We start from the raw sequence: 26,575 nt of genomic DNA, 5'->3' as shown, positions 1-26,575 counted from the left end.
CTCAATGGCTGATGGTCATGTAGGCTTCGCATATGTTCATGGAGGACATAGTGAGCAGCAGTCCTTGCCAGTTGGCTGCAGTGTTTTCACTGCAGAGCTGGCGGCCATATCTCTTGCTCTGGAGTACATCCGCTCATGCTCTGCTGAGTCATTTCTCCTGTGTACTGACTCATTGAGCAGCCTACAAGCTATCAACCAGTGCTACCCTCGCCACCCTCTGGTAGCGACAGGCTGGCCAAACAGGCGACGTGGAAACCACTTGGAGATAGGCATCTCCGAAGCTGACATGCGTTCTGTCTTACACCGCAGGGTTTTCCAGCTTTGGGAGACAGAATGGCATTACAGCAAACACAAAAAACTGTGTGTCATTAAGGAGACTATGAATGTGTGGAAGTCTTCCATGCAGGCCTCTCTCAAAGAATCCATTGTCCTTTGCCGGCTCCGCATTGGCCATACGTGGCTAACGCATCGTTACCGACTCTGTCACGAGGACCCACCTCAGTGTCGCTGTGACTCCCAAATGGCAGTCGTCCACCTCTTGCTGGACTGCCCACTTCCTGCCACTCTGCGGGAGACTTCTAATTTTCCCAGCACCCTGCCTTTGGTGTTGGGTGACAATGCCTCCACAGCAGCTTTAGTTTTACGTTTTATGCGTGAGAATGGGTTTCATAGTTTTATGTAGGTTTTAGCGCATGTCCTTCGTCCCTCTTTGTCCTCCACCCTAGTGCTTTTAGGGTGGAGGCTTTAATGTGTTGCAGAGTGGACTAGCTTTCACTTTTTATGCTTGTGGTTGACCAGCCACTGTAATCTGCTTTCATGTTTTACTCCCTTCTGTTTCTAGTGTGTCTCTGTTGCTTTCTTGTCCTCTTTTGTTCCTTTTAGTGTTCGTTGCTTTCCATTCATTCTTGTAACTTTTCCTTTTTTTCCGTTTTGTGTTATATGTTTCGTCTGTTTTATTCTCACACTTTTGGCATTGTTTTATTAGGAACAAGGGACCGATTACTTTGTAGTTTGGTCCCTTCTCCCACCTTTAAACCAACCAACCAATTATTTTTTTAATTCCTTTTTAAATAACAGGACGTCCCCATCACCAGAGCTCCAGAGCGCTATCTTCATCACCCTCTTTAGCAGTTGCCCGACCTTCGACAAGTCACTCAGCGATCCGGCTGGGTACATGCATTGTCCATCCCAAATCTGCCCAACGAAACCCCAGCACCAGGCACTGCTGCTCCAGCCCTCCTTCAGTCACGTGCTGTTCACAACTCTCTGTCACACCGATCCTCCACACCTCAACCAAGAAAACCAAAGATAAGTCACAAGGGAGGTGACTATTGATACCGGGGCCAGAAGCAGTTAGGCCAGCAAACCGAGCTGCCACAGCTCACCCACAGATGAAGATAGTACTTAAGATACCTCTGGTATAGGTATCACAGCTGCACGACTCTCAGGAGCTATTCCAACACACTGATTCGCAGCAGCTACCCATTGTTTGACCATAGTCACGGCAACTTCCAGCAGCTTACGAAAGTCAACCATCTTACATATGTTTGAGAACAGCATTCACAGTATGGCTGCATTTTTGCTGGTGTAATATATTACAAGGCAGTGAACAAACAACTTTAAATTAAGGCTGCTGATTATCTTTTAATCTAAGCTAAAAAGTTGCTAATACCCTACAACAACTGCGGCTGATACACAAAAACGATATTTCTATTAAGGCAACACAAAAACCTGTAGTAAAAGTTTCTAGTTTCCTAAAACATTTTGATGTTAATTAAAGTTAATTATAGTTGTTAGAAAACTTGAAACAGAGTTAATTTACTATAAATGCAGATAATATATAGGGCTACTCCTCTTTCAGAGAAAACTACATGTAACGCTATATGTTAGTTACAAAATCCACTACAGTAACTAAATCACAAATACTGATTAGCTACAATTTGCTCATAGTTATGCAAAGGACAATGGTAGCTCCCAAAAATTCTCAGAAACACACATTTATTTGCATTGACATACAATGAAATCACAGGTGATGTATTCTTTGGCTGAAGCGGAAACCACAAATGTTGTTTTGCTTCGAAGTAAATTACGTATTAAAGACACTTGTACTGGTAACTTACGAAAATATAGTTGTAATTCTCAAACTAACCTATTTCTCACATAATTGTACAATGAAATATGAGAATTATTGTTTTGATCGAAGGTAGGCCTACTGTTCTGAAAAAAATTTTAAAAGACCACAGATTAGTTTAAGCCTACAGTTGATGATAACCGTACTAGTTTATCTAAGCACTTGCGAATATTCGAAATTTAGCAACACTGTGTATCACGATACAAATGGGTATTGATACAGTCAATGAAAGATTATGCAGAAGTGACGCGAACAGTAAAATATTTGAATCTAGAACTTTGAATTGGCATATGATCTTGTATACGTGGTCTCACACAAGGGAAAACTCCGAAGTCGGCTGTTATAAATAAATAAATGAGCATATTGCATGGATTTTTCACTTAGCTAATTATGTGCACACTTCTGTACTGGTGTGCCGAAGAACAGCACTGCAGCCTTAGTTTACCTTGATCAAAATCACTAAAATGTGCAGCACTAACAAAGCACGTTTTCTGCCTGTTGCAGCTAAAAGTGCCCATCATTCTTTTGGAGATCAGTTCTACCAACCTTCTTGTAGAAGGGTGTAACCTCTGCTTTCATCAAACTACTGTGCGCGATAGTGCATGCTTCTGTCTTTTGGGGCTATGGCTTTTGGTTATGTGATATTGGGGTCTGAGACGTATTGTTCTGTTTTCACTGTGATGTAACATTTTGCTGTGTGGTTTTTGGTTTGTTTATCTGTGTTGCATTTAGAGGTGAGTAGACTCTACACATGGACACATTTCTTTTGTTTTGTAGCAATGAAGTGATACAAATTTTAAAAAAAATGTTGTCAATATAGCCTTTCTTTACACTTCAAATATTTCTCATTAACTACAGGTTCTTGAAACAATTCATTTACACTTGTGAAACAAAAAAATCAGTGTTATTGAGTCAGAGGTGACTGCTTATTTACTCTGAATTCTGTAATTACATATTTTCGTTTCTTTTGTCTCCCCAGAACAACTAACACTCATCGTTGTTGATTAAAAAATTTGCTTGATGTAAAAACAGTGGTCTTTGTACTGTATTCTTTCCATTAAATCCCGTATATCATAGTTCATTGAAGTGATGACACTGACTGTGTATTCTTGGAATCTAACATGCAAATATCAGCGTCTGTTTTCGTTGATCTCCTGAGGCTCGCTACATACTTACTTGATGTTAATTACAAAGCTCAGTTTCAAAATTCCGTTAAGTTACTTCTTAATTATTACGGCAAAGCATAATGAGAACCTTGACATTGGGAATCTTGTTTGCTTGTGGTCACTAGCAATCAGCTAAAACAACATGGTGATGGGGGTCTATAAAACTCCGTATCAGTAGAGAAGTAAATTAAGTTTTAGCATGCTCATAAAATTCAAATAGAACACCAAAAGAACAAAATTGTATGAATATTTGAAATAATGCTAATGTAAATACATTAAAATATAAATTTAATGTTTACTTGCTGTTGCACTGTTTGAAAGGTGTCAGCTTTACCGTCAATATTTCAATTGCAACAATTTTTGGACGAGCCTGCCCACACACATGTACTAATCATAATCGGACAGAAGTCTCTGACACAGTGTCCAAAGGTGAAGCACCATAGTATCAATAATGCTGTTCAAAAGTCAGTTGCCATTGTTATTCATTTAAAACATGCCAAAATTTCATGTAAGGAAGGAAGCAAGCTGAACTTTCTGGGAGAATTGGAGACTACAATCCACAAGAGGAAATTAGATGCTATAAACAAATAATTTTCAGTGTTAGAAGTGGAAAAAAATGGTTGCATAGTAATTATTTCTGCTAGGTTTCCAAAATAAAATGGTGCTTTCAATCTAAATCAGTTACCACATTGTTTTCTGAATGTTTCACTTTTGTAGTGTAATTGAACAGCTGGCTTGACTTTAAACAATCTTACCTTCCATTTGCAGGTGGTAGGCAAAGATACAAATGTTATGGTGATAGCTGTGGCAGGTAAATGCTTGGCTGCTCTCGCAAATGGTTTGAAGAAACGCTTCCAGCCCTATGCCAGCCAGTGCATTCCGACCATACTGGAGAAGTTCAGGGAAAAGAAGCAGAATGTCGTGACTGCACTGAGGGAGGCAATTGACGCCATATATGTCAGCGTGAGTACTCCACTGGTTGTCCTCCTCCACTGACTGTATGCCAAGTTCTTGTTGTTCTTGTTCTTGTTGATGACAGTATTACCAATTTTCAGACGACTATAGAAGCAATCCAAGAAGATTGTTTAGAAGCACTCGAAAACAAGAACCCTAGTGTCAAAGCTGAAACTGCATCATTTCTTGCACGTTGTTTTACTAAGTGCACTCCGATGATGCTGACGAAGAAGCCGCTGAAAGCGTATACTACAGCTTTATTGAAACTATTGAATAACCCAGGTAACTGTTTGTAATGTTCAATATTTTCATTTTCCAGAATTATCACAATGTGAAATGTAGTGATAATGTAAAAAAGACTTATTCTTATTGTAACATAAAATTTTCAAATCACTTAATTTGTTATAAAAGAGACATACATAGAGATTAATAATGAATTTTTTTAACAAGAGTGGCGAGAAAGCTTCATATTGCTATTCAGAGGCAATTGCAATACAGCCACATACACTTGGGTTGCAGGAAAATGTAAAAGTTTTATTTTGGAACTGTGGAAGTGTCCCCCTCAAATTCACAGCATTTCGGATAGAAGAATAAGGAGCATTCTTTTCAGTGAACGAGATTCGTTTTTGAAACTATTTCTGCTTTTCAATTAATTAAATATTTGATGTCTGCACAGTTTTAAATGGTATATTGGGAGTTCAAAATTTCATGTCATGAATGCATTACTTGTGCTAGAGATCGAAGCTTTAAGTTTATGGGGAAAATCACGACATCCCCTTTGTTCGGAGACACAATTTTAGTAATTTTCTTCTCTTGCAATACTAGTATCATAGTGACTTAAGATGGATTGCTCCAGAATATTATGCAATAATGATTGCAATGTAATTAATTTGGGCATATTTGTGACAAATTTAAAGTATATGGATAAAATATACTTTGGGTGAGGGGGAACAAACCGAAAATTTTGTTACCATTAATTCATTGTGTTATGGACCAGAAAATCTGTCATCTGAAAATTTTGTTTTGCGTTGAGTGTGAAGGTACTGCTAATCATTTCACTGAGCTGATTATTTTGATATATCTGAATTTGACCCATAAGTGTAAAAGCTACTGATACTTGGGATAATTGATATTCAGTAAGGCAAACAAATTTGATTTGGTCATGACACCAGAAAAATTTGATACTTCTCTACATGTTGTGTTTGTGTGCGCTCTCTCTCTCTCTCTCTCTCTCTCTCTCCCCCCCTCTCCCCCCCCCCTCTCCCTCCTCCCCCCCTCTCTCCCTCCTCCCCCCCCCCCCTCCAAAATCTTCTCATGTAGTATAGAAGGGCATTGTTAACTGCTGTTGAGAACCCTGCTGCAACCATTATAAATTGCAAAATAAGTTGTTGTTGGTAAACTTGTCATACGTACGAAAATTGGTTTTTCAAGTTTCTGTTGTTCTCATTCAACCTGTAATTGTCCTCATTTTTTTCTCCATTATTTCTAGTTCATTTGATATATGCTTCCTTGCTAAACACTCGCTTGCGTAGAGGCATTTTGCTTTCACTACTGTCCTGTAACATATTATTTCTGCATTTCTTGACATGTGCTAGTAGTCTTCAAAAATATTCGTAGTCATTCTGTATGCTCTTTCCATTATGTATACCCTTTCATCTCAAACAGATTCTTCTTTAGACAGGTTCTTGAAATTTCTCCTGTACACGGTTTTACGTTTTCTATTACGCCACTGTTTTTACTACAAGTTTTCTATGCGGACCTGCTGAAATATGCTCTACTGCCTAATGCCACCCCCCCCCCCCCCCTTTTCCCTGATATTGTCTTGAATTTGTGTACCGGCCAGAATTTCAAACAAAATTATCAGCTAACACCAGACAGTTCACGCATGGTTTTCCTTTTTCCTGAGCTGTATTGCTGAGTCTTTGTATTCTATTTTTCCTCTTCTGTTATTAATTCCAGGCTGTGGTTTATGTTGCCTTTCTGTCGCACCTGCTGACACAATGTCGGTGAAAGCACCTTCTCAGTCTAGCTCCATTTATAACATGCTGCAAACTGTGTCACAATGAGAGTTTGGAATGTTGAAATGTATCATTGTGACAGGAGTCGTAAGTGTCAGTATAGTGCATCTTGATCCAGAATGTACATCTTTGTTTTGTCTGGATGGCTGCCTGTTCGTAGATAATTGATAGGCAGCCTTTCTGTTGCCTAGCTTAGGGTAGCATGATTCTTAGGATCTATTGCCCAGGCTGTAACTGCTGGCACTGTGTCTTCATAGTTTTTTAGTTGTCACTTGCCAGAAGTATTTCCTGCTGTTTGCTGCCTGCTGCTTTTGTGTGCTGTGCTAAGAGGATTATGCTACTGCTTACATATGTTAACAAACCAATGGTGGGTCAGAATTGTGCAATTTTCTGATCATTACAGTTTACAGTCTTATGAATTTACAAAATCTCTTCTATGCGAGTGGCAAGTTGTTAAATAGTACACTCATTTAATTACCATTACATTGTGTATTTTGCACCTTAATGAACTGAATAACAACGGAGTGTTGACTTTTACAGATCCAACTGTGAGAGACAATGCCGCAGAAGCCCTTGGGACAGCAATGAAAGTAGTGGGAGAGAAAGCAATAATGCCTTTCCTAGCTGATATTGAAGCTATAAAAATGACAAAAGTAAGAATTTTCATAATGCTCTCAAGAGCTTGATGCTCTCATATCCCAAAGTTAACTTTTTATGTGTGTTTGATATACGAAAAAGTGATTAACTTAATTTTCAGATTAAAGAATGTTGTGAAAAGGCAGTTATTGTAGCTAAAGTACCAAGAGTTGTCGAGAGGCCCAGTTCAGCTCCTACTAAACTTGGAGGGGATGGAGACGGGAAAACTGTTGGTGCAAAAGCTGCCAAAAAGTCTGCTCCTAGTGGCACAAAGAAGGTTGTCAAAAAGGCAGTTTCATCAGCTCCAGCAGTTGGCAGTGGTATGTAAATAACAATCTCAGAGTTGTTAGATAATTGTCCCCTCCTCATTGGATAATTGTCCCACTATCTACCTTGAGTGGAGTTTAACTACAATTAATGCACCAAACTCCAAATTAAAGTAATTCATCAGAAGATGTACATTATGATCAGTACCAGTGTTCATTGTTATCAAGTGGGCACAATGGCTTGTACTGAACAAATTCAGAAGTGCTGTTAGGATGGTGAAGAGGTTGATATAGCCAAAATGAAAGTATAATAGAAATTCTCAAGGACTTTTAGTTGGAATCATTGGAAGAAAGGAAGCATCTTTGTGAAGCATTGTTGGCTAGGTTTTAAGAACATGTAAATCCGTGACTCCTAGAATATTTTACACAAGGAGGTGCCATCATAATAAAGCGATACAGATAAACTGATATTTTAGATACCACTTTCGACATCCCACAACCTAATTTTCCTCTTCCTTCCTAATAAATGTTGCGGTACATCATAGATCAATTTGTCACTACAACTGAAATTTCAAAAATTAGTGTAAATGCAAAAGGCAGTGTAGACAGCAGTGGTCTCGGGTACCTGCCAATAGGAAAAACATCTTACAACAGTGAAATTAACAATGTTGTCAGTGTTCTGTCCCCTCTCTAATTGCACACAAATGAAGTCATACGCCACAGTGTCATTTCATTACATGAGCCAGTGTTCTTTATCAGGAGGTTAAATTGACCTTGCCATAACAAAGGGCTGCATGACTCTGGGAAGTATAACATTTGTAGTGTGTCTTCACTTACAGTCCCTCACAGTACGTAATTACACAATCGAATGTAATTCTTAAACAGCATCTGAATTATGTACGTGTTCAGTTATTCCAAGAATTTATCTTGTGTTTTATGATTATAAAATATTATTTCCATTGCAGTTTTGTTCTTATTTCTTCCAGGAAAGAAGCTGCCTGCCCAAAGTACAGAAAAAGAATTGAGTGAGGACGTAGTAGATGAAATACTGTCAGAAATTTTGCCTGGTGATTTAATCTCAGGTCTAGAAGACACTAACTGGAAAGTTAGATTGGCAGCAGTAGAACAGTTTGTTGAGGTATTTCCATAATTAATTTCTCCCCCAGCTAGGAGCAGGTTGTAAGACACTTGAGATTATTTGGGAAATTGTCTTTCAGGTTGTCAGAGAGTTGGATCCTGCTGACAGGCCAACGCAAGCCCTTGTTAGAGCTCTAAGTAAAAAGCCAGGTTTGAAAGACACAAATTTTCAAGTACTGAAGGCAAAATTGGAGGCACTAAAGCTTTTAGCAGAAACTGGAGAAATGTCGAGGTGAGTTGCATTGAACCGCCTGATTTTTGTTTGTGTTACAGTACTCATTGAAACTCTTAATTTAATGCATTTTTGTCTTCCTTCAAAGTGTATCAGTGGAATGTTGTGTAAGTGATGTTGCCGAGAAACTTGGTGACCCGAAGAATGGTACGCTAGCGGCAGAAACGTTGACAGCACTAGCAGAAGCAACAAAATTGGACCCTGTGGCTACAGCAGTATTGGACTTCGCATTCAGCCAAAAGAGTCCTAAGGTCCAAATAGAAGCACTGAACTGGCTAGCTGAAGCCATAAAGGAGTTTGGATTTGTGTAAGTTTTTATTGCAGATACCATTGCTGTAAATTTCCCTCCTCCCCTGACCTCACCCTATTTTCCAAAAAATATTAAAACTGGAGGCATATGTATAAAAACTTATTGCAAGCCAAATTTGTTTGTAGGAGGGAGCATTACTCCATTGTTGCCAACATTCAGTTTCAGTATTCATTTTGTTCACCATTGACCACTTACAGCGGAATAGGTGTGAACATTAAATATACGTTTAACAATAACTTTACAGTAAAGTTTTTACAATTTAATTCCTTTTCTTTTAGGAATATTCTTATATACTAATGTCAATGCTTATTTCGAAATATTCTGTTATCTTATAAAATGAGTGTTTGAGAAGCCAGTCATAAACCTTAAGTTTGAAAATATTATTGGTCAGTGACCGATCAGATGCTGGAAGTTTATTGAAGAGTTTTAAACTCATTATTTTGTGAGTTTGCAGTCTTTGTGAGTCTGTGTCTTGGTATGTCAAAGTCCAGTTTGCCTCTGGTGTTGTGGGATGTATGTTCTCTCTGGTCTCGAACTCATTTAACTTGCTTTTGACATAAAGCAGTGCTGTGTAGATGTATAGATTCACCACAGTTAATATCATGTGCTTGATAAAGAGGGGGCGGCATTAGCTTTGCTTATTATTCTGATTACTTTTTTTTTTTGAATTTTCAGAATTTCACTGACAAGGCAAGAATGTCCCCATAACAATATGCCGTAGGAAATGTGTGACTGAAAGAGGCCAAAATATACCACCTTTAGATACTCATCAGTGACTACATCTGTCAGTCTCCGGATGAGATAACACACTCTTGCTATTCTCTTGCAGATATGGCTAATGTGTTCCTCCCAGTTTAATTTTGAATCAATGTGGAATCCTAACAATTTTATTGATTTTCTTTCAACAGCTGTAGTTAAACCCAGAATTAGTTCTTGTGTTTTATCAGGATTACACAGGAGTTCATTAGAAGAAAACCAATCCATTACTAGTTCTAGTTTTTCCTGTGTTGCCTGATGCAGTTCTGTTGTGTCATGGTGTGTATTGAGCAACGTTGTATCATCTGCATAACACACAACTGAATTTGCTCCTACATGGTAAGGTAAGTCGTTAATTGCAATGATAAACAGAAAAGGACCTAGGACCGAGCCCTGAGGCACTCCAGTTCAAACTTCCTTCAGTGAGGAGCATCTATTTTTAATTGATACATACTGTCTCCTGTTACTTAAGTATGATTCGGTTACATCCAAAGATGGTTTGTGTATGCCATAAAATTCCAGTTTTGCAAGTAGGGTGTTAGATGGTATGCAGTCGAAGGCTTTGCTAAGATCGCACAGTACGACTGATACTAGATCCTTATTTTCGAACGCAGTTAACACCTGGTTAACAACTTCAGTAACAGCAGTAGTGGTGTTTTTACCATGTTGATATGCAAACTGTTTGTTGGAGAGGAGATCATGCTTATCAAAATAGTTATTTAGTTGACTGTACATTACATATTCAAAAACTTTAGAGAAAATTGGGACAATAGAAACTGGTCGATAGTTTTGGGGCAGATGCTTATCTCCCTTTTTAAAGACTAGTATTACTTTAGCAGTTTTGAGTGCATCTGGGAAAACTCCAGATTCTAAACACACATTAAAAATGAAAGAAAGAGGTTGACAGATAAGGTGTATTATTTTTTTCATTACATAGTTAGAAAGCCAATAACAGTCCATACTTTTGGAGTTGGTGAACCTTGCCACAGCTTTTACAATATCCTCTGAGGTGACAACATTCCAGTGGAAAGTATACATACTATGGGGCACAGCACCAAGATGATCTAGTGCACAAGGGCCATTTTGCTTGATTTTGTTTTTCAGCTCACTCACTGAGGTTAGGAAGTAATTATTTACTTCTTCTGGGACCAGCATTGCATCTTGTGTATGGGTTTGTGAATTATATTGGTTGATGATATCCCATGCTGCTTTGCATTTGTTGGGAGCACTGTCAATGTAATGTTCACATGCTTGTTTTTTGGCCAAGGACAGTTTGTCTTTGTAATTTTTTTTTTTTTACGTTTTAGATAAGCTCTATAAGAAGTATTATCTAGCTCAGGTCCCTGTTTACAAGAATTTTTATATATTCTGTACAGTCTGAGCATCTCCTCCCTAGTGAGAGCTAGCTCATCTGTATACCATTTTAGCTGTTTGTTTCTCTGTTTATGCTTAGGGCTACTCTTGATTAATGGTGAGCAGGAGTACCATAACTCTAGGAGTATTTCCAGGAAGTTGTTAAACACCATTTCACCAGCACCCTTTCCAGGTTGTGTGTTGTATACAAAGTCCCAGTTAGCATGAGATATTCTGTCAATAAATAAATTAATATGTTCATCTTTCTGCCCTCTTACCCGTGTGGCATTAGACTTGATTCTGACTGATTTGTCTGATTTAGGCAACTGATCACAGGAGAATGTTAAAATCAATGGTTCATGATCAGCTAGGGCTCCACTGGCAAGTCTGACGTCTTGCATATCTCTAGAAAAATTTACTATAATATTATCTAAGCACGCCTTATCCCGTGTTGGTGTGTAATTTGTACATTGTAATTTTAGTGATCTTAAGATATTAAAAAATGTTCTAGTAACATGTTCATCACTGTTGGCCATTTCAATGTTGAAATCGCCACAGATAATTAGTTTTATGTTACATTTTAGTATTTTCCTCATAAGCAGCTCAAATCTTTCAAAAAATGTATTTACATCTCCTCCTGGTGATCTATATAAGCTAACAATTATAGTATTCTCTACGTTTAGTCTTATACAGCTAAATTCTCCATCTAGTTCTGCACAGTAAGAGCTAACATCTATTTTAGTAAACATTATACTATCTTTAACAAATATTAGGGCACCTCCATTCTTTCTTTCACTTCTACACATAATGTCTCCAACAGCATACCCCTGAGGAACAAAATATTGTACTTGATCTTCTGTCAGCCAATGTTCTGAGATACAAACAACATCAACGTTTTCAATACTGCAAAAATGTTCTAACATGCTTGTCCTTGGATACAAATAGAGTAGTTGGGCCTTTTTATAGTTGGTCTGCCATTTGTGGTAAGCTGTAAGTTTGATTACTTCTCAAATGTTTGTTTTTGTATGTCATTGGGCATGAGATTTTGTAATGTAACACATTATCATGTTATACAAATGAGAATAGTTTAACAGATAGTATGTGTGATCTGGCTGGGCTCTCAACTCAGGTCGGCAGAATGTGTGTTAAGATGGTAAATCTTGTGAACTGGTATGATGTGTTAAGACAGAGGGATGTGGTTAACATAGGTTACTGAGTAGAGGGAATCCCGAAACAAAGTTACCGATAAGATTCACAATAGGACATTGGTATGAAAAGAGAAATGCAGGAGGAAAGGGTGGCAGGTACATGGGCTGTGGGAAATGGCATACGCTGATGGTGGCATGGGGACGTGAACTCTGAGGGGTGACAGGCTGGAGGAAGGGTAAACTGTTGAGTGGAGCGTGTGGAGAAATGGGTTGCCAGAGATGGAGGCCAGGATGATTACAAAGTGGAGGATGTGTTGAAAGAAACTCCCATCTGTGTAGTTCAGAAAAACTGGTGGTGTAGGGAAGGATATAGATGGCTCGGGTTCTGAGGCAGCCACTGAAATTGATCATGTGGTGCTCACTGCCTGTTGTGTCATGAGCTGCTCTACTTTGTTCTTGAGAACAGTTTGGCAGTGGTCATTTATCCTGGTGGTCAGCTGGTTCATAGTTATACCAATACAAAAGCCTGTGCAGTGTTTGCAGCAGTGTTTGTATATGACAGGTGCTTTCACAGTTGGCTGGGCCCCTGACGGGGTAGGATAGTCCTGTGACAGGACTGGAGTAGGAGGTACTGAGTGGGTGGACTGGGCAACTCTTGGACCTTGGTCTGCCATAGGGATATGACCCATGTGGCAGGGGGTTAGGATTGGGATTTACTTGGGGATGGACTAAGGCCGTGTCCTAAGTGAGTGACAGAAGTGAGCAACTTCTGGATATGCGACACTCCAGCGCCTCTGTCGCTCGCGCCATAGGTGATGGATCGCCACTTGAGGGGTGGGGAGGATCTTGTGAAGGATGTTCTTGATTCCATGGCATAATGAGAGATGATAAAGCCCTGGTATGAGGGTGATTAGGGGACCTTTGTAGCACAGGAAGTCTGCTTGTGGACTAGATTTTATGAGGTGGGGTTATTGCTTGTCTGTGAAGGCCATTATGAGGCGTGATTCATACTGTGCATAGGAGTTCTCATCACTGCAGATACAGTTGTCCACAGGTAGCATTGGCCTCCACGTCTTTGCTGGCTCCAGCCACATCTCAGTCCACATTAAACCTGCAGACCACCAAAAATACCTGGATTTTGACAGCTTCCTCCCATGCAGCCTAGTCACCTGTGTATAACATGTCTTAAGTGACAGAAAGGTCTTCATAGACGGGCAATTTCCTGCAAACCTAGTCCAAAGGAGTGCCACCCTCATCAGCCAGTATCACTCTGGACTGGAACAATAGAACCATAACCTTTGCCAGGGCTTCGATTATCTCTCATTGTGCCCTGAAATGACAAACGTCCTACCCAAGATTCTTCCCACCCATGCTAAAGTGATGTTCCTTCACCCATCCAATACACAAAACAGCCTAGCCATTCCCAAACCCTTGTCACAGTGATCATATCTCTATGGCAGACCCAGGTGCAAGACTTGCCCAATCTACCCACTAGCCCCTCCTACTTCTAGTCCTGTCAAAGTTTTACCCTACTCCATCAGAGGCCAGGCCACCCTGAAAGCAGCCAAGTCATATACCAGCTCTGCTACAAACACTGCACAGCCTTTTATGTCAATATGATTACAAACCTGCTGTCGACCAGGATGAATGGCTGCTGCCAAACTGTTGTCAAGAACAGGTTTGATCAGCTCGTGATGCAACAGGCAGTGAGCACCACATGCTCAATTTCAGTGGCTGCTTCAGAACCAGTCATGTAGATCCTTCCCTCCACCACCAGCTTATCTGAACTACACAGATGGGAGTTGTTCTTGCAACGCATCCTCCACAATCATCCTGGCTTCAATCTCGGGTAACCCACTGTCTGCATCCATCCCCAATAGTTTACTCTTGCTTAGACCCCCCCCCCCCCAAGCCCCTCGCCCCCTCCCCAGTTCACGTCCCCATGTTGCCTTCGGCATGTGCTGCTCCCAGCCACATTCCTAGCTGGCAAACCGACCACCTCCCTCTGAACTGCTAGCCACCTACCCCCAGTCTTTCCCTGTCTATCCACCCCACCTGACACAAAATAATAAAGTGTTATTGAGGTTCAACACATTGAAGTTGACGGTGGACTGTTTGAACATCTGTGAGGAAACGTACTCAATTAAACAAACCCTAACATAACTCTATCTTAATTTACCATCACCTGCACCTTTCCCGTTCCTAGCTGTTTTCATTGGTTTACGTGGAGACTTAAGAAAAGGGCATTTGTTTATTGAAAGTTTTTTTGTTCAGAATCACCAGTAGTATCACCTGTCTAAGCATGTACCTTCCCTCCTGACTGTGAATGGTTTGGTGGGTAGTTTGGGTGGTTATTTGTGTTAAAGGGTCTCAGGAAAGTGCAGAAATGGCTTCAGTCTCAGAGGGTGCAGGGCAAACACAGGGCAGTTAGACCCACCAACAATTGGTATTGTAATTGCAAATTGTCATAGTTGTGTTAGGAAAGAACTAGATCTCCATGTGCAAATATAAAGCACTGAAGCTCACATCATACAGGTACTGAAAGCTTAATGAAGTGGGAGACAAGTTAGCTGAAATTTTTACAAAGAACCTAACAGTGTATTTGATAGATTAAATACAATTGATGGCAGATAGTTTGATGCTGTTGGAAATAGTTATGCTTGTTGTGAAATTGAAGTAGACATTGGTGGATGCTATACTTCACAACTGGAATAAATTAATAATAGGTTCTTTCTGTGGACCCTGGCTCAGATAGAACAGCTGCTGAAAAGTTCAAAGATAATTTTAGTAACATCTCAAATATGTGCTCCACTCAAATGGTTATTGTTGGTAACTTCAATCTACTCTTGATATCTTGATGATTATGCATGTTTAAAGCTGGTGGTAGGTATGAAACATTGTCAGAAATTGTACTAAATGCTTTCTCCAAAAATTATTGTAATCAGTTAGTTCAGGAGCCAAATTGAAGTGTTAATGGTTGGGGAAAATATACTTTACCTTTCAGCAACAAGTAACCCCAAGCTAATAAGGAGCATTGTTATTGGTAAAGGAATTAGCAGCAACAAGACAGTTGTAGTGAGGCTGGATATCGTAACATCCATATCTACAAAAAAATAAGTGCAAAATATATCTGTTTGAAAATCCAGATAAAAATTTCACTTTATACATTCGTAAAAGACAGTTTTCATTCCTTCCGAACTAACTATGGAAGCATAAACCAGATATGGCTTAAATTCAAAGAAATAGTGTTGACATCCGTTGGTTTGTACCAGATAAGTTAATAATAGACAGAACTGACCCCCTTGATTCACAAAACAGGTTAAAATACTGTTGCAAAAGGCCACAAGAAGCATGCCAAATTTAAGAGATTGCAAAATCCCCAAAATTGGTGAATTTTTACAAAAGCTTGGAATTTGGCATAAAATCCAAAGAGATTCTTGTGGTATTTAAAGTACACCAGTGGCAAGACTGTCAGTACTGTGATTTTCAGCCGGCTCTGTACCATGATATTGGCTTGTGAAGTGAAGTCCGATTAGTAGCTAAGACTTTCTATTAAATATTGCTCATATTATTATTGCAGCACACTTGCCAAACACTTGTGATCAAACTTTGTTTCACAAACTGCTGCCGTTACTGCTGGAAGTTAATAGTACAAATCTAACCTCCGATTCTCAAAATAAGTAAGTCTTCTCATGAACAAGTTACTGTATATTGCACTCAAGTTTACAGCAGCCATAAATTACAAATTCGTTTAAACATTCAGAGCATCACAATTATGTTAATAGGGACTAAGTGCAAAAACAGTCTGTCTTATTTAACAGATTCCAATTGAAATAGTATATAACAAATTTCTCTTTTTCCCATGATGTCATGGCTGCTATTCCTCTATTTTTCGCACTGTATTTCCAAGGCAGGATCCAACAACATGGAATCGTCGTCCCAGCTTGCAGATCTGTCCATTTCATGACACAGTCAAATAATGGAAACTCCAGCTATGAATATCAAAAAAGGAGGAAAAGCAGATTGTTAACTTACCATAAAGAAGACACACTAAGTTGCAGGCAGACACGCACAGTTAAGGCACTTACAAGAAGCTTTTGGTTTCATCAACACACACACACACACACACACACACACACACACAGAGAGACAAAAAAAGCACACTTCATGCTCACACGACCGCAAATTCCAACACCCGGTGCTGCTGCCTCTGGATCACGGCGTCCCGGGTTTGATTTCCGGCCAGGTTGGGGATTTTCTCTGCCCAGGACTAGGTATTTTTGATGTCATCATCATCATTCGTAATAGTGGCTATATTGGACTGTGTAAAAAGTGGGACTTTGTTTGGCTGCTGATGACCGCACAGTTGAGTGCCCCACAAACCAACCACCACCACCACCACCATCGTCCAACACCCGGCACATGATGCTGGAGTTGGCGGTCATGTGTGCGCGAGTTGTGCTTCTCTCTCTCTCTCTCTCTCTCTCTCTGTGGTGTGTGTGTGTGTGTGTGTGTGTGTGTGTGTGTGTGTGTGTGTGTGTGTGTGTGTGTTTTTACTGATAAAGGCTGTGGCCCTAAGCTTGTGTGTCTTTTGATTGTGCCTCTCTGCAGCTTAATGTGTCTTCTTTATAGTAAGTAGCACTTTGTCTTTTCTACATTGTTGATATTTTATGACATGTGCATAAATAAAATGTACAGCCAAACACTAAACTCTTTATAGTGGTGGTCATCATTCATCAGTTAGAAAAATGCTTCTGCAAAACATCAGTAGAGTGTGGTGATGTGTTGCAGTAAAATACCTTCGCTGCAGGATAGCAATGGTAATGTTAACAATGACAGTGCTGCCAAAGCACAGTTACTAAATACTTGAATTTTCTGAAATTCCTTCACCAAAGAATAAAACTACCAACGGAAGACCCGTACCCAAAGACTGGAAAATTGCGTGTCACACCAGTACTTGAGAAAGAAAATATCACCAAGTGGGAGTATGGAACAAGTATTGTGTTTGAATTTTACGAATTACCTTGAAGAAAATGATCTGTTGACAAATAGCATGAGTTCAGAAAGGATGTCAAATTGATTAAACATTTTTAGATTTCCAGAAGGCTTTTGACAGCATTTCTCACAAGCGACTTGTAATCAAATTGCTTGGTTATGGAGTATCATCTCAGTTGTGGGACGTAATATGTGATTTTCTGTCAGGACGGACACAGTTCATAGTAATTAAGAATACAGAAATGTTATCTGGCATTCCCCAAGGAAGCGTTGAATGCTGTCTGCTGTTCCTAAACTACTTAAATGATCTAAAAGACAGTCTGAGCAGCCATCTTGGATTATTTGCTGATGAAGCTGTCATTAACCATCTAGTAAGTCATCAGTAGATCAAAACTAATTGCAACATTATTTAGGCGTCTATATGTGCAAATAGTGAATAATGAAAATTGTGAGATCATCCACATGAGTTCTAAAAGGAATTGCGTAAATCTTGGTTACATGATAAATCAAACATTCAGATTCAGCGAAATATCTGGTGATGATAATTATGAAGAACTTAAATGGGAATGATCACACAGATAATGTTGTGGAGTAGATGAATCAAAGACTGCATTTTGTTGGTGGTACACTTACAGGATCAAATAAAATTGCTTACACTAAGTTTGTCTGTCCTCTGCTCAGAGTATTGCTGTGTAGTATTCAAGCAGATAGGGTTGATGGAGGACGTCAAAAAAGTTCAAAGAAACGCAGCTCAGTGTTTATTATTGTGAAATAGGCGAGAGAGTATCACAGATAATGCAAGAGTTGTGGTGTTAATCATTAAAACAAAGCCATTCTCTATTGCCGTGAGATCTTTACACAAAATTTAAATCTGTTTCTCGCCAAATTTGAAAATATTTTGTTGATACATAGGGAGAAATGATTATAATAATAAAATAAGAGATCTGAGCCCGGACAGAAAAATTTAAATGCCTTTTTTTTTCCTGCGTGCTGTTTGAGTGGAATGGTAGAGAAAAAGAGTTGAAAGGGGTCTGTCTGCCAAGCACTCAAATGTGAATTGCAGAGTAGTCATGTAGATATGAAAGACACATTACACATCCCAATACATTGTGTTAAATATCCTCCTCTGTAAATTTTCTTCAACTCGTTGCACTGCAACATTGCTGGAAAAACTTCACAGTGCAGCCAGGATGCTCATTGTTCGTGATTCCCACTCATTCTCTACGGAATTCCTGTAACAGGTCAGACATTGCTTTCTGTGAACAGCTCTCGCCATTTACGGGGACACTTTCGAAAATGAACTTCTGCTGTGGACAATCCTTGTGAGGCCCCATATCAATCTCACAGTTGCAGCTCACCTTCCACTTTGTGTTGGCAGCATTTTACTGACAGCTAACTTAATACCGTGTATCTGCTGTCATTAACCTGAAATGTTCTGATGTGTTTTGGCAGTTGACATATGTACTTCACAATTCCAGCGTATACTTAAAAAATTTTGTTGAAAAGTATTTTAAATGGTGTGCGTGTGTGTTTTAACATATCATTAGCATTGTTCTTCTGGAAGCGGCAAGTAGTATGCAACTGATTCTTTACTCTTTTTGTGTTGCAGTGTGCAGCCGAAAGCACTGATGGACAGTGTGAGGAAAGCAGTGGGAGCCACACACCCTGGTGTGAGAAGTGCTGGGATCGCCTTCACGGGGACGCTTTACCTGTACATTGGGCAACAGTTGTCAGTCTTCTTTGAGGGCGAAAAGCCGGCCCTTTTGCAGCAAATTACTGCAGAGTGGGAGAAGGTACAAATGCTTACTTCAATGTTAATTGTTATAAATTTACATTCTTGGTCACATTTGATTGGTTTCCAGTGTAGTTGACAAATGTCTTCTGCCTGTCTGTAGATTGCATGTGCTCTTGAAGCTGACCTCAAATGAGACTTGTTTCTCTTTGTGAAGTAAGCCAAGTCACTTTCCATTGCATGTGTGTGTGTGTGTGTGTCAGGGTGTATAAGATTCGGGAGATCCAGGAAAGACCCGGGAATTTTTTCATGCGGGAGAAAACCGGGATAAACCTGGGAATTGTTTAGAATTCTGGGAATTTTTCATTGTTTTAGTTTTCTGTTAAATTTTTGTGATTTTGATTGGTAAGAACCAATAATCTAACAAAAGATATTAGTGTATCCTGCTACTCCAGAATAATACTGCAGCAACAAAACATGAACGAGAAAAAATGAAAATAAAACTTAAGTTGCAAAGGAAGTGCACCACATGCAACTACAAAACACAGTGCTCATATAAGCGTCTGCCAACAGCAAAGTTTGTGAAAGGCTTTAGGAAGACTGTGCAATGCTTCATAACAAGAAATTGACTCCGATGAGCGTGACGTGACAACTGTTTAAATTAGATTCATTTGAGCAGTTGCAGGCGTGCTCTTACGCATGCGCGTATGAGTAGCACCTTCTCCCACTTCTGGTTACAGAAGTGTGGCTGGGCGCCACTATCTAACATTGCCCCAGTTCGAAAATACAGTAAATCTGGGGCTGATGCATAGAGCAGTCTGAGTTGTGGTGTGGAGGTGTCGTCTTGACGTGACCTGTGTATACATTCAGTGATTTTATTGTTTCCTCTTCTTTTATGGCTCTCACGTTAAATGAAAACAAAACAGATTTTTGTGACCGGGAGCTATCAGATGAATTAAAATACGTTCGCATAATTACAGAAGGCTAAAATATGTTATTAGTTTCAGATTTTATTTCCACCCTTCTGTCAGTCAAGCATTAATTGCCTTGCAGAACAATGAAGTTATTTTTGAGTTTGCTAAAGAGATTTGGCTTTTATTAATCTTTTCTGCTGAGGCAGTCAATTTATTTGAAAAGAAGTGTTTAGTTTCACACTATTGCCTAGTTTCAACTGTTCGCTGTATTTCAAGTACACTTATGGCATTACACCATAATAAAGAACTAAACATGAGGTAATAAAGTTCTGGTGCTCCAAGAACATTTACATCCGAATCTGGACAAACAAATGTGCACTTTAAGCCAAATTATGCATTTTAGTATGGTGCACAAAATTCCGATGCTCTTGAAGTATTCTCAGATGTCTTGTTTCTTATATGACATAATGTAAGATCTTTTAATGTTTTACACGTAGGAACATAGGGCTTCCTGTGTCATCGTAGCTGCGCAAGCGCAGTGATGCCTGTTATGTGGCGCTATCTGCCAACTGCCGAAACGAACCTATTTGTAACAGGTCGTGAGAAAATATTGTGAATGATGGTTTGAAAAGCGTTACATTCAAAGCAAATTTTTTTTTACGCAAGATGAACTATGTGCTAGAATGTAAGATGAATTTCTTAAATCACGAAGCGTTTGACTCTCATTTAAAAATCAACTCTTCGAGGAGGACAGTTCAGAAGAATTTCGAGCCCAGAAAATCAGACATTTAGGTCGTTGTTAAAAATTTTAGTGGTACATTTGTGTGCTGTGTCTTAAAGTGTAACACGCGCAAAGAAGATCAACATTATAAGTGCAAGCTTAGCTTCTCTTGCAGCTTATTAATCTTGGAGACCAATATTATATGTAAATGCTATGTGTATTGATTTAAACTGTTAACTTTTCTTATTTGTGTGTTTGCGCTACTTAAGTGATGTTGCTGTTAACTGAGTAAATCGGGTTTCGTGTGCTGTCATCTGCTGGCGAGATCACGTGACATGAGCTATGACTGGCTTACAAAAGCGCAGCGCAATCTCAATTTCAATGCTTCGGAAAGTAACATGCGGTGTTTGGTGGAATCCGAATGTATACCTTCGTAATACGAACATATGCAGCATACACCCGGGAGAAACTGTGTTTTTAACCGGGAAAAATCCGGGGAATTTTTTTCCCTTGTCCACGTATAGACCCTGGTTTGTGCACATATTTATACAGAATATTGGAAATGAAACCTGTAAAGATTTTTGAATAAATAAATAAATAAATAAAGAAAGAAAATCTGAACTGCAAGTGAGGCTTCTAATGATGATGTAGCATTATAGACCTGTTTGATTCCCCATAAGTCTTATAGAAAATTGTCAATCCAGTCCCCTTTGAGTGATTACTATGTGATTCAGACACTTGATATTAATAAAGCATAAGTCGATTTTACTTTCTAGATTGCTCATATTTGTCACTACACCAATGGTCATCAGTTTCCATGTAGTGTGATATTGTTGACACATTGCTAAGTTACACACACTTTGAATGATCTCACAAAATTCAAAAGTAACAAAACTTAGTAACTACCGTATTTACTCGAATCTAAGCCACACTTTTTTTCCGGTTTTTGTAATCCAAAAAACTGCCTGCGGCTTAGAATCGAGTGCAAAGCAAGCGGAAGTTCTGAAAAATGTTGGCGGGTGCCGCCACAACTAACTTCTGCCGTCGAATATATATGTAGTGCTACACAGACATGCTTTGTAGGCACAAAGATAAAACTGGCACCAAAACCTCTGCGTCAGTAAATAAATTAAAAAAAAAAAGGTGGAAGACGAGCTTTTTTTTTTTTCTCCGCCCCGAGTTTCGACAACGATATTTTCATAGATTATCCAACGAAGTAAATACAAATTCCTTATTGTTCATCTTCGAATGTAGCAGAATTTCAATGTACTACGAAGATCCGACTGGCAAGACTGTTAGGGATGTTTGTCATTATGGCCAAATCTGCGTTCTGAATTTTTTCCTACCTGTGAGAAGTGATGGTTGCTAGTAGGAACTTGTATGAATTGTGAATCACATGCAGTATTCTCTTCACCATAAGAATAATACGGAAATAAACATTTTGCCATGTATTGTTTCGTGTTTGCTGCTATCTCATTTAAATCCTGTCTGCCTAATAAACTACAAAACTAGAGTGAGACAACAGCAAACGCGGAAGAATATACATATCATGTCACGTTTATATTCGTACTATTCTTATGCCTAATAGTGATACAGTCAGAAATGAAGCACGGCAATTGACTAGATTTTTAAATCTAAGATAAATCTAATTCCTGTGCAGAATGTAATGTACTTAAGAGGTGCCTGCAAAGATTTTCAAATGGAGAAAAATTTTCGCTAAACTTTAATTCAGAACATCTTCTATCATACGATGTCTATTATTTGGTTCTTGTTGATCGTTATCAAAGAAAGCAGCAGTGTAAGTAACAACAAATAGCAGTCTCTTGCCATTGTTTTGCTAATGAGGCAATTTCTCTCTCTCTCTCTCTCTCTCTCTCTTTCTTCTTCTTCTTATTCTTATTCTTCTTCTTTTTTAAAGCGGCGGTAGTGCGCACAAAAGCAAGCTATGCCGCGAGCGGCGACAGGCCGTAAACACGCACTATCAGAATGCGACAAACAATGCATGACACAGTACAGTAATGCATTTTCAGCTTAGAGTGACGTAAACACCTATAACAAAGAAAACAGCGCTTATCAGATCAAAGAAAAATAAGCAATCAATTCAAACCAGACGAAGCACGTGAAAAAGGAAGGGTACCCGTATAAATACGGACGGAGCACCTGACGCATAGCAATGGCTACCTGGTAAAGCTTAACTGCCAAGCTTACGACTCTAACCAAACTACTGTAGCTGTATCGTCATTCATTCGACCTAAATTGTGTCTCAAATTACAATGGCCCAACTTTGTTTAGATTTGGAGATGCAGCCTAAAACTTTTTTTCTCCCCTTGAATTTAGAGTCTCAAATTTCAGGTGCGGCTTAGATGTGGGAAATTTTTTTTTCCCTTGATTTCGAGTCTCATTTTTCAGGTGCAGCTTAGATACGAGTGCGGCTTAGATTCGAGTAAATACGGTATACAACTTGTAATGTAGATGTTCAGGCATTGAGTTCTTGCCTCTGAGTGACTTGGGATACTGATTGCTGACTGCAGACTGGCTGACGGTGTAATGTAGCAGAACAATTACCAAATAGTGACTAAGGCTTCATGCACAATGCCTGTATACAGGCAAGCATAATAGAGAAATGACAAAATACCTAGCTGTTAAGTTTTAGATATTGATGCAAAAGGCAGAAAAGGTGAAGCGTACAGAAGTAAAGTAGATAGTGAAGTTCTCTTAGTTACTACATATGCCATGTAGTCACAAATTGGCGAAGTTATAAGTACTGTTTTATGATGGGGAAGTTTTAATGTACACAGGAATTCCTGAAGCCTGCTAAGAATTGATTTTCTAATTTGGATATTTAATACACTGTTATGTTAGTGTAAGTAAGAATTCTGTGAACAGAAAAATCAGGGCAAAGAAAAACTGTAGAATTTTGCCAAGATTCCATTTCATAAGTTGCACACATGCCAAATTGCAGACAGGCACAATTAAGACACTTACACATAAGCTTTCAGCCTCAGCCTTCACTGGAAAGAGAGAAACACACACACACACACACACACACACACACACACACACAGACAGTATCTTATGACTACAATATCAGTGAGGCAATGTTGGAATTGATCAACTCTTACAAATACATAGGTGTAATACTTGGTAAGGATATGAAATGGAAAGATCACATGGGGTTCAGTAGTGGGTAAAGCAGGTGTTAGGTTTGAGTATATTGGCAGAGAATGACAGAGAACTGAGGAAGTGCAATCAGTGTACAAAAGAGATTGCTTACAAATCACTAGTGTGACCCATTGTAGAATATTGCTAAAGTGTGTGGGACCTGTACGTGATAGACTAACAGGGGATATTGAACGAATACAGAGAAGGGCAGCATGGATGGTCACAGGTTTGTTCAATCATGACAGTGTGTCAGAGGTACTAAAGGAACTGAAATGACTGATGGATGTAAGCTATCTTGTGAAAGTATATTAACAAAGTTTCAAGAACCAGCTTTAAATGATAACTCTAGAGATATGCTACAACCCCCTACATATCGCTCACACAGGGATCATGAGGGTAAGGTCAGAAAAATTATTGGATGCACAGAGGCATTAAAACAACCCTTCTTCCTACACTCCATATGTGAATGGAACAGGAAGGAACCTAATATCTGGTACAATGGGACGCACCCTCTGCCACACGCCTCATGATGGTTTGCAGAGTATAGATGGAGATCAGGAGATGGTGGGGCAGGGAAGTGAGGAAAATGGAGCGAAAGACAAGAGGAACAGGGAAAAATGGGTGGGTGCATTTGCAGAGGGTGGCAAACTAACAGGGTAGGATACGAGAATGGTTAGGAGGTTATAGGAGAGAAGTTGTGGAAACTTTGGGTGGAGGATGTGGGGCAGTATTACCATAAGCTGAGGCTGGGAGATTACAGGATTGGAGAATGTGTTATAAAGATAACTCCCATCTGCGCGGTTCAATGGAAGTAGAAGGGTGGATCCATGCGGCCTAGTTTAAGAAGTAACCATTGAAATCAATCACGTTATGTTCAGCTGCATGTTGTGCCACAGCATGGTCTACTTTTCTATTGTCCAGAGCTTGGCAGTGGCTGTTCATCCTGGTAGCTGGTTGGTTGGTAGTCATACCAATTAAAAAATAAAAAGCTATGCAGTGATTGCAGCAGAGCTGATAAACGACATGGCCACATTCACCCATGAATGAATGGTTGCTCCCAGAGATATGATCATTGTGGCAAGGGGTTGGGATTGGGAGGAGCAGAGGGATGAACTAGGATGTTGTGGAGGTAGGGTGGGTGACTGAACACCACTTTAGAAGTGGTGGGAAGAATCTCGGGTAAGATGTTCCTCATTTCAGGTCATGATGATGATAGATAATAAAAGCCCTGGAAGAGGATATGGTTCAGTTGTTCCAGCACAGGGTGGCGTAGGATATCGAAGGGGGCACTCCTTTGTGGCTGGTTTTTGAGGTGTTGGGTGGATTGGAGGTGTGAGAGGAAATGGCAAGGGAGATCTGTTTGCAGACTAGGCCTGCGGGCAGGGGGAAGGGGGGGGGGGGGGGGTAGCAGTGTCTGTCTGTGAAGGTCTTGCTGAGCCAATCAGCATACTGGGCAAGGAAGTTTTTGTCACTCCAGGTATGTTGTCCCCAGGTGGCCAGGCTGTATGGGAGGGATGTTTTGGTGTGAAAAAGATGACAGCTATTGAAATGCAGCTACTGTTGGTGTGTTTAATATGGACAGAAGTGCGGATGGAGCCATCAGAGAGGATTAGGTCAATATCTAGGAAGGTGGCATACTGTGTTGATGAGGACCAGGTGAAGCAATTGGGAGAGGTGGAGTTAAAGTTGTGGAGGAAAGAAGATAGGGTGCCTCACTCCTGAGTCCATATCATGAAAATATCACCAACGAACCTAAACCAAGTGAGGGATTTGAAATTTTGGGAGGCTAGGAAGTTCTCCACCAGGTGGCCCATAATCAGGTTGGCAAAGGAGGGTGCCATATGGGTATCCGCATTGTGCTGCTGATTTGTTTTTATACCTTCCCTTCAAAGGAGAAGTAGTTGTTGTTTAGGATAAAGTTAGTTAAGTGCATGAGGAAGTGGGTTTTGAGTCATAAGATAGTGAGGTAGTGTTCGATAGCTGCAAGGGAATGGGCATGAGGGATGTTGGCATACAGGATGGTAGTGTCAACAGTGAAGAGTAGGGATTCAATTGGTGGTAAAGGGGAGGGGATGGTGGAGAATCAGTGAAGGAAGTGGTTGGTATCTTTGATGTGGGATACTAGATTAGTCAATTGGTTGAAGTGGTAGTCAGGGAGGGCCAAAATTCTTCCACTGGGACACGGTAATCAGCCACAATGGGGCGTCCAAGATTGTTGGGTTTGTGGACTGGGGAGCTATGTAGAAGAGGTGTGTGTGTGTTTGGGGGGGAGTATCATAGGGGTGGGGAGTGAAATGCCTTCAGCAACTTGCTGGCTGGGGCCCAAAAGTGCCAAGAGATTAATGGTGGCCATTTTCAACATTAGTCAGGTTAGTACTGTATTTCCTTTCCTCAGTTGGGTCCCTTTGTACCCTGTAACTCATTTCACTGGACCACTTCTATTTGCCCCACTTTGTAGAATGGGTGTGTAAGGTGTCAAAAGTGTGAGGAGGAAAATGGATTTAGGGTAGAGGTTCTGGGAAGGGCCTAAGGCTTTATGCAGGGATTAGTGGTTGTGTTGGGCTTCTGGGATGGCATCACTGTGGCAAAGTTTATAGTTGGGGGACTTGGATAATTGGCAGAGGCCTTCCACCAGGTAGCCACTGCAATTCATAACTGTGGTGGAATCTTTGTAGGTAGGGTGAGTAGGTCAGGATTAGTTCTGAGGTTGTGTGTGGCTATTCTTTCTTCTGCTGAAAGGTTGTTAACCATTCAATCGTGATCCTCCTCCTCCTCCTCCTCCTCCTCCTCCTCCTACCCCTTCCCATCTGACCACCTGCTGGCCACCTTCCTGGAATTCTTTACCTCCAACTTACCCTTACCATCCTTCTCTATGTCCCTTTCTCAGGACACCAACTGTTCAGCAGAACAGAATATCTGTACACAACCTCAAAGCTGTGACCTC

The 26,575-nt window shown here is 40.0% G+C and overlaps 1 protein-coding gene across 2 annotated transcripts in view; it reads left to right on the top strand.

Annotated features, from left to right (window-relative positions):
* The window catches only part of LOC126412137 (protein mini spindles), a 145,664-nt gene that overhangs the window by 62,653 nt on the left and 56,436 nt on the right, over nucleotides 1–26,575 (top strand). For both annotated transcript variants that reach the window (XM_050081584.1, XM_050081585.1), the window contains exons 8-15: nucleotides 4,066–4,260; nucleotides 4,353–4,533; nucleotides 6,810–6,922; nucleotides 7,027–7,225; nucleotides 8,158–8,309; nucleotides 8,389–8,540; nucleotides 8,629–8,847; nucleotides 18,712–18,895. In XM_050081584.1, coding sequence (XP_049937541.1) covers nucleotides 4,066–4,260; nucleotides 4,353–4,533; nucleotides 6,810–6,922; nucleotides 7,027–7,225; nucleotides 8,158–8,309; nucleotides 8,389–8,540; nucleotides 8,629–8,847; nucleotides 18,712–18,895 — 1,395 coding nt within the window. The remainder of the gene's footprint in view (nucleotides 1–4,065; nucleotides 4,261–4,352; nucleotides 4,534–6,809; nucleotides 6,923–7,026; nucleotides 7,226–8,157; nucleotides 8,310–8,388; nucleotides 8,541–8,628; nucleotides 8,848–18,711; nucleotides 18,896–26,575) is intronic.

Source organism: Schistocerca serialis, chromosome 7 (assembly GCF_023864345.2).
Source record: "Schistocerca serialis cubense isolate TAMUIC-IGC-003099 chromosome 7, iqSchSeri2.2, whole genome shotgun sequence".
Lineage (NCBI taxonomy): Eukaryota > Metazoa > Arthropoda > Insecta > Orthoptera > Acrididae > Schistocerca > Schistocerca serialis.
This window is presented reverse-complemented; position numbering and strand designations above follow the sequence as displayed.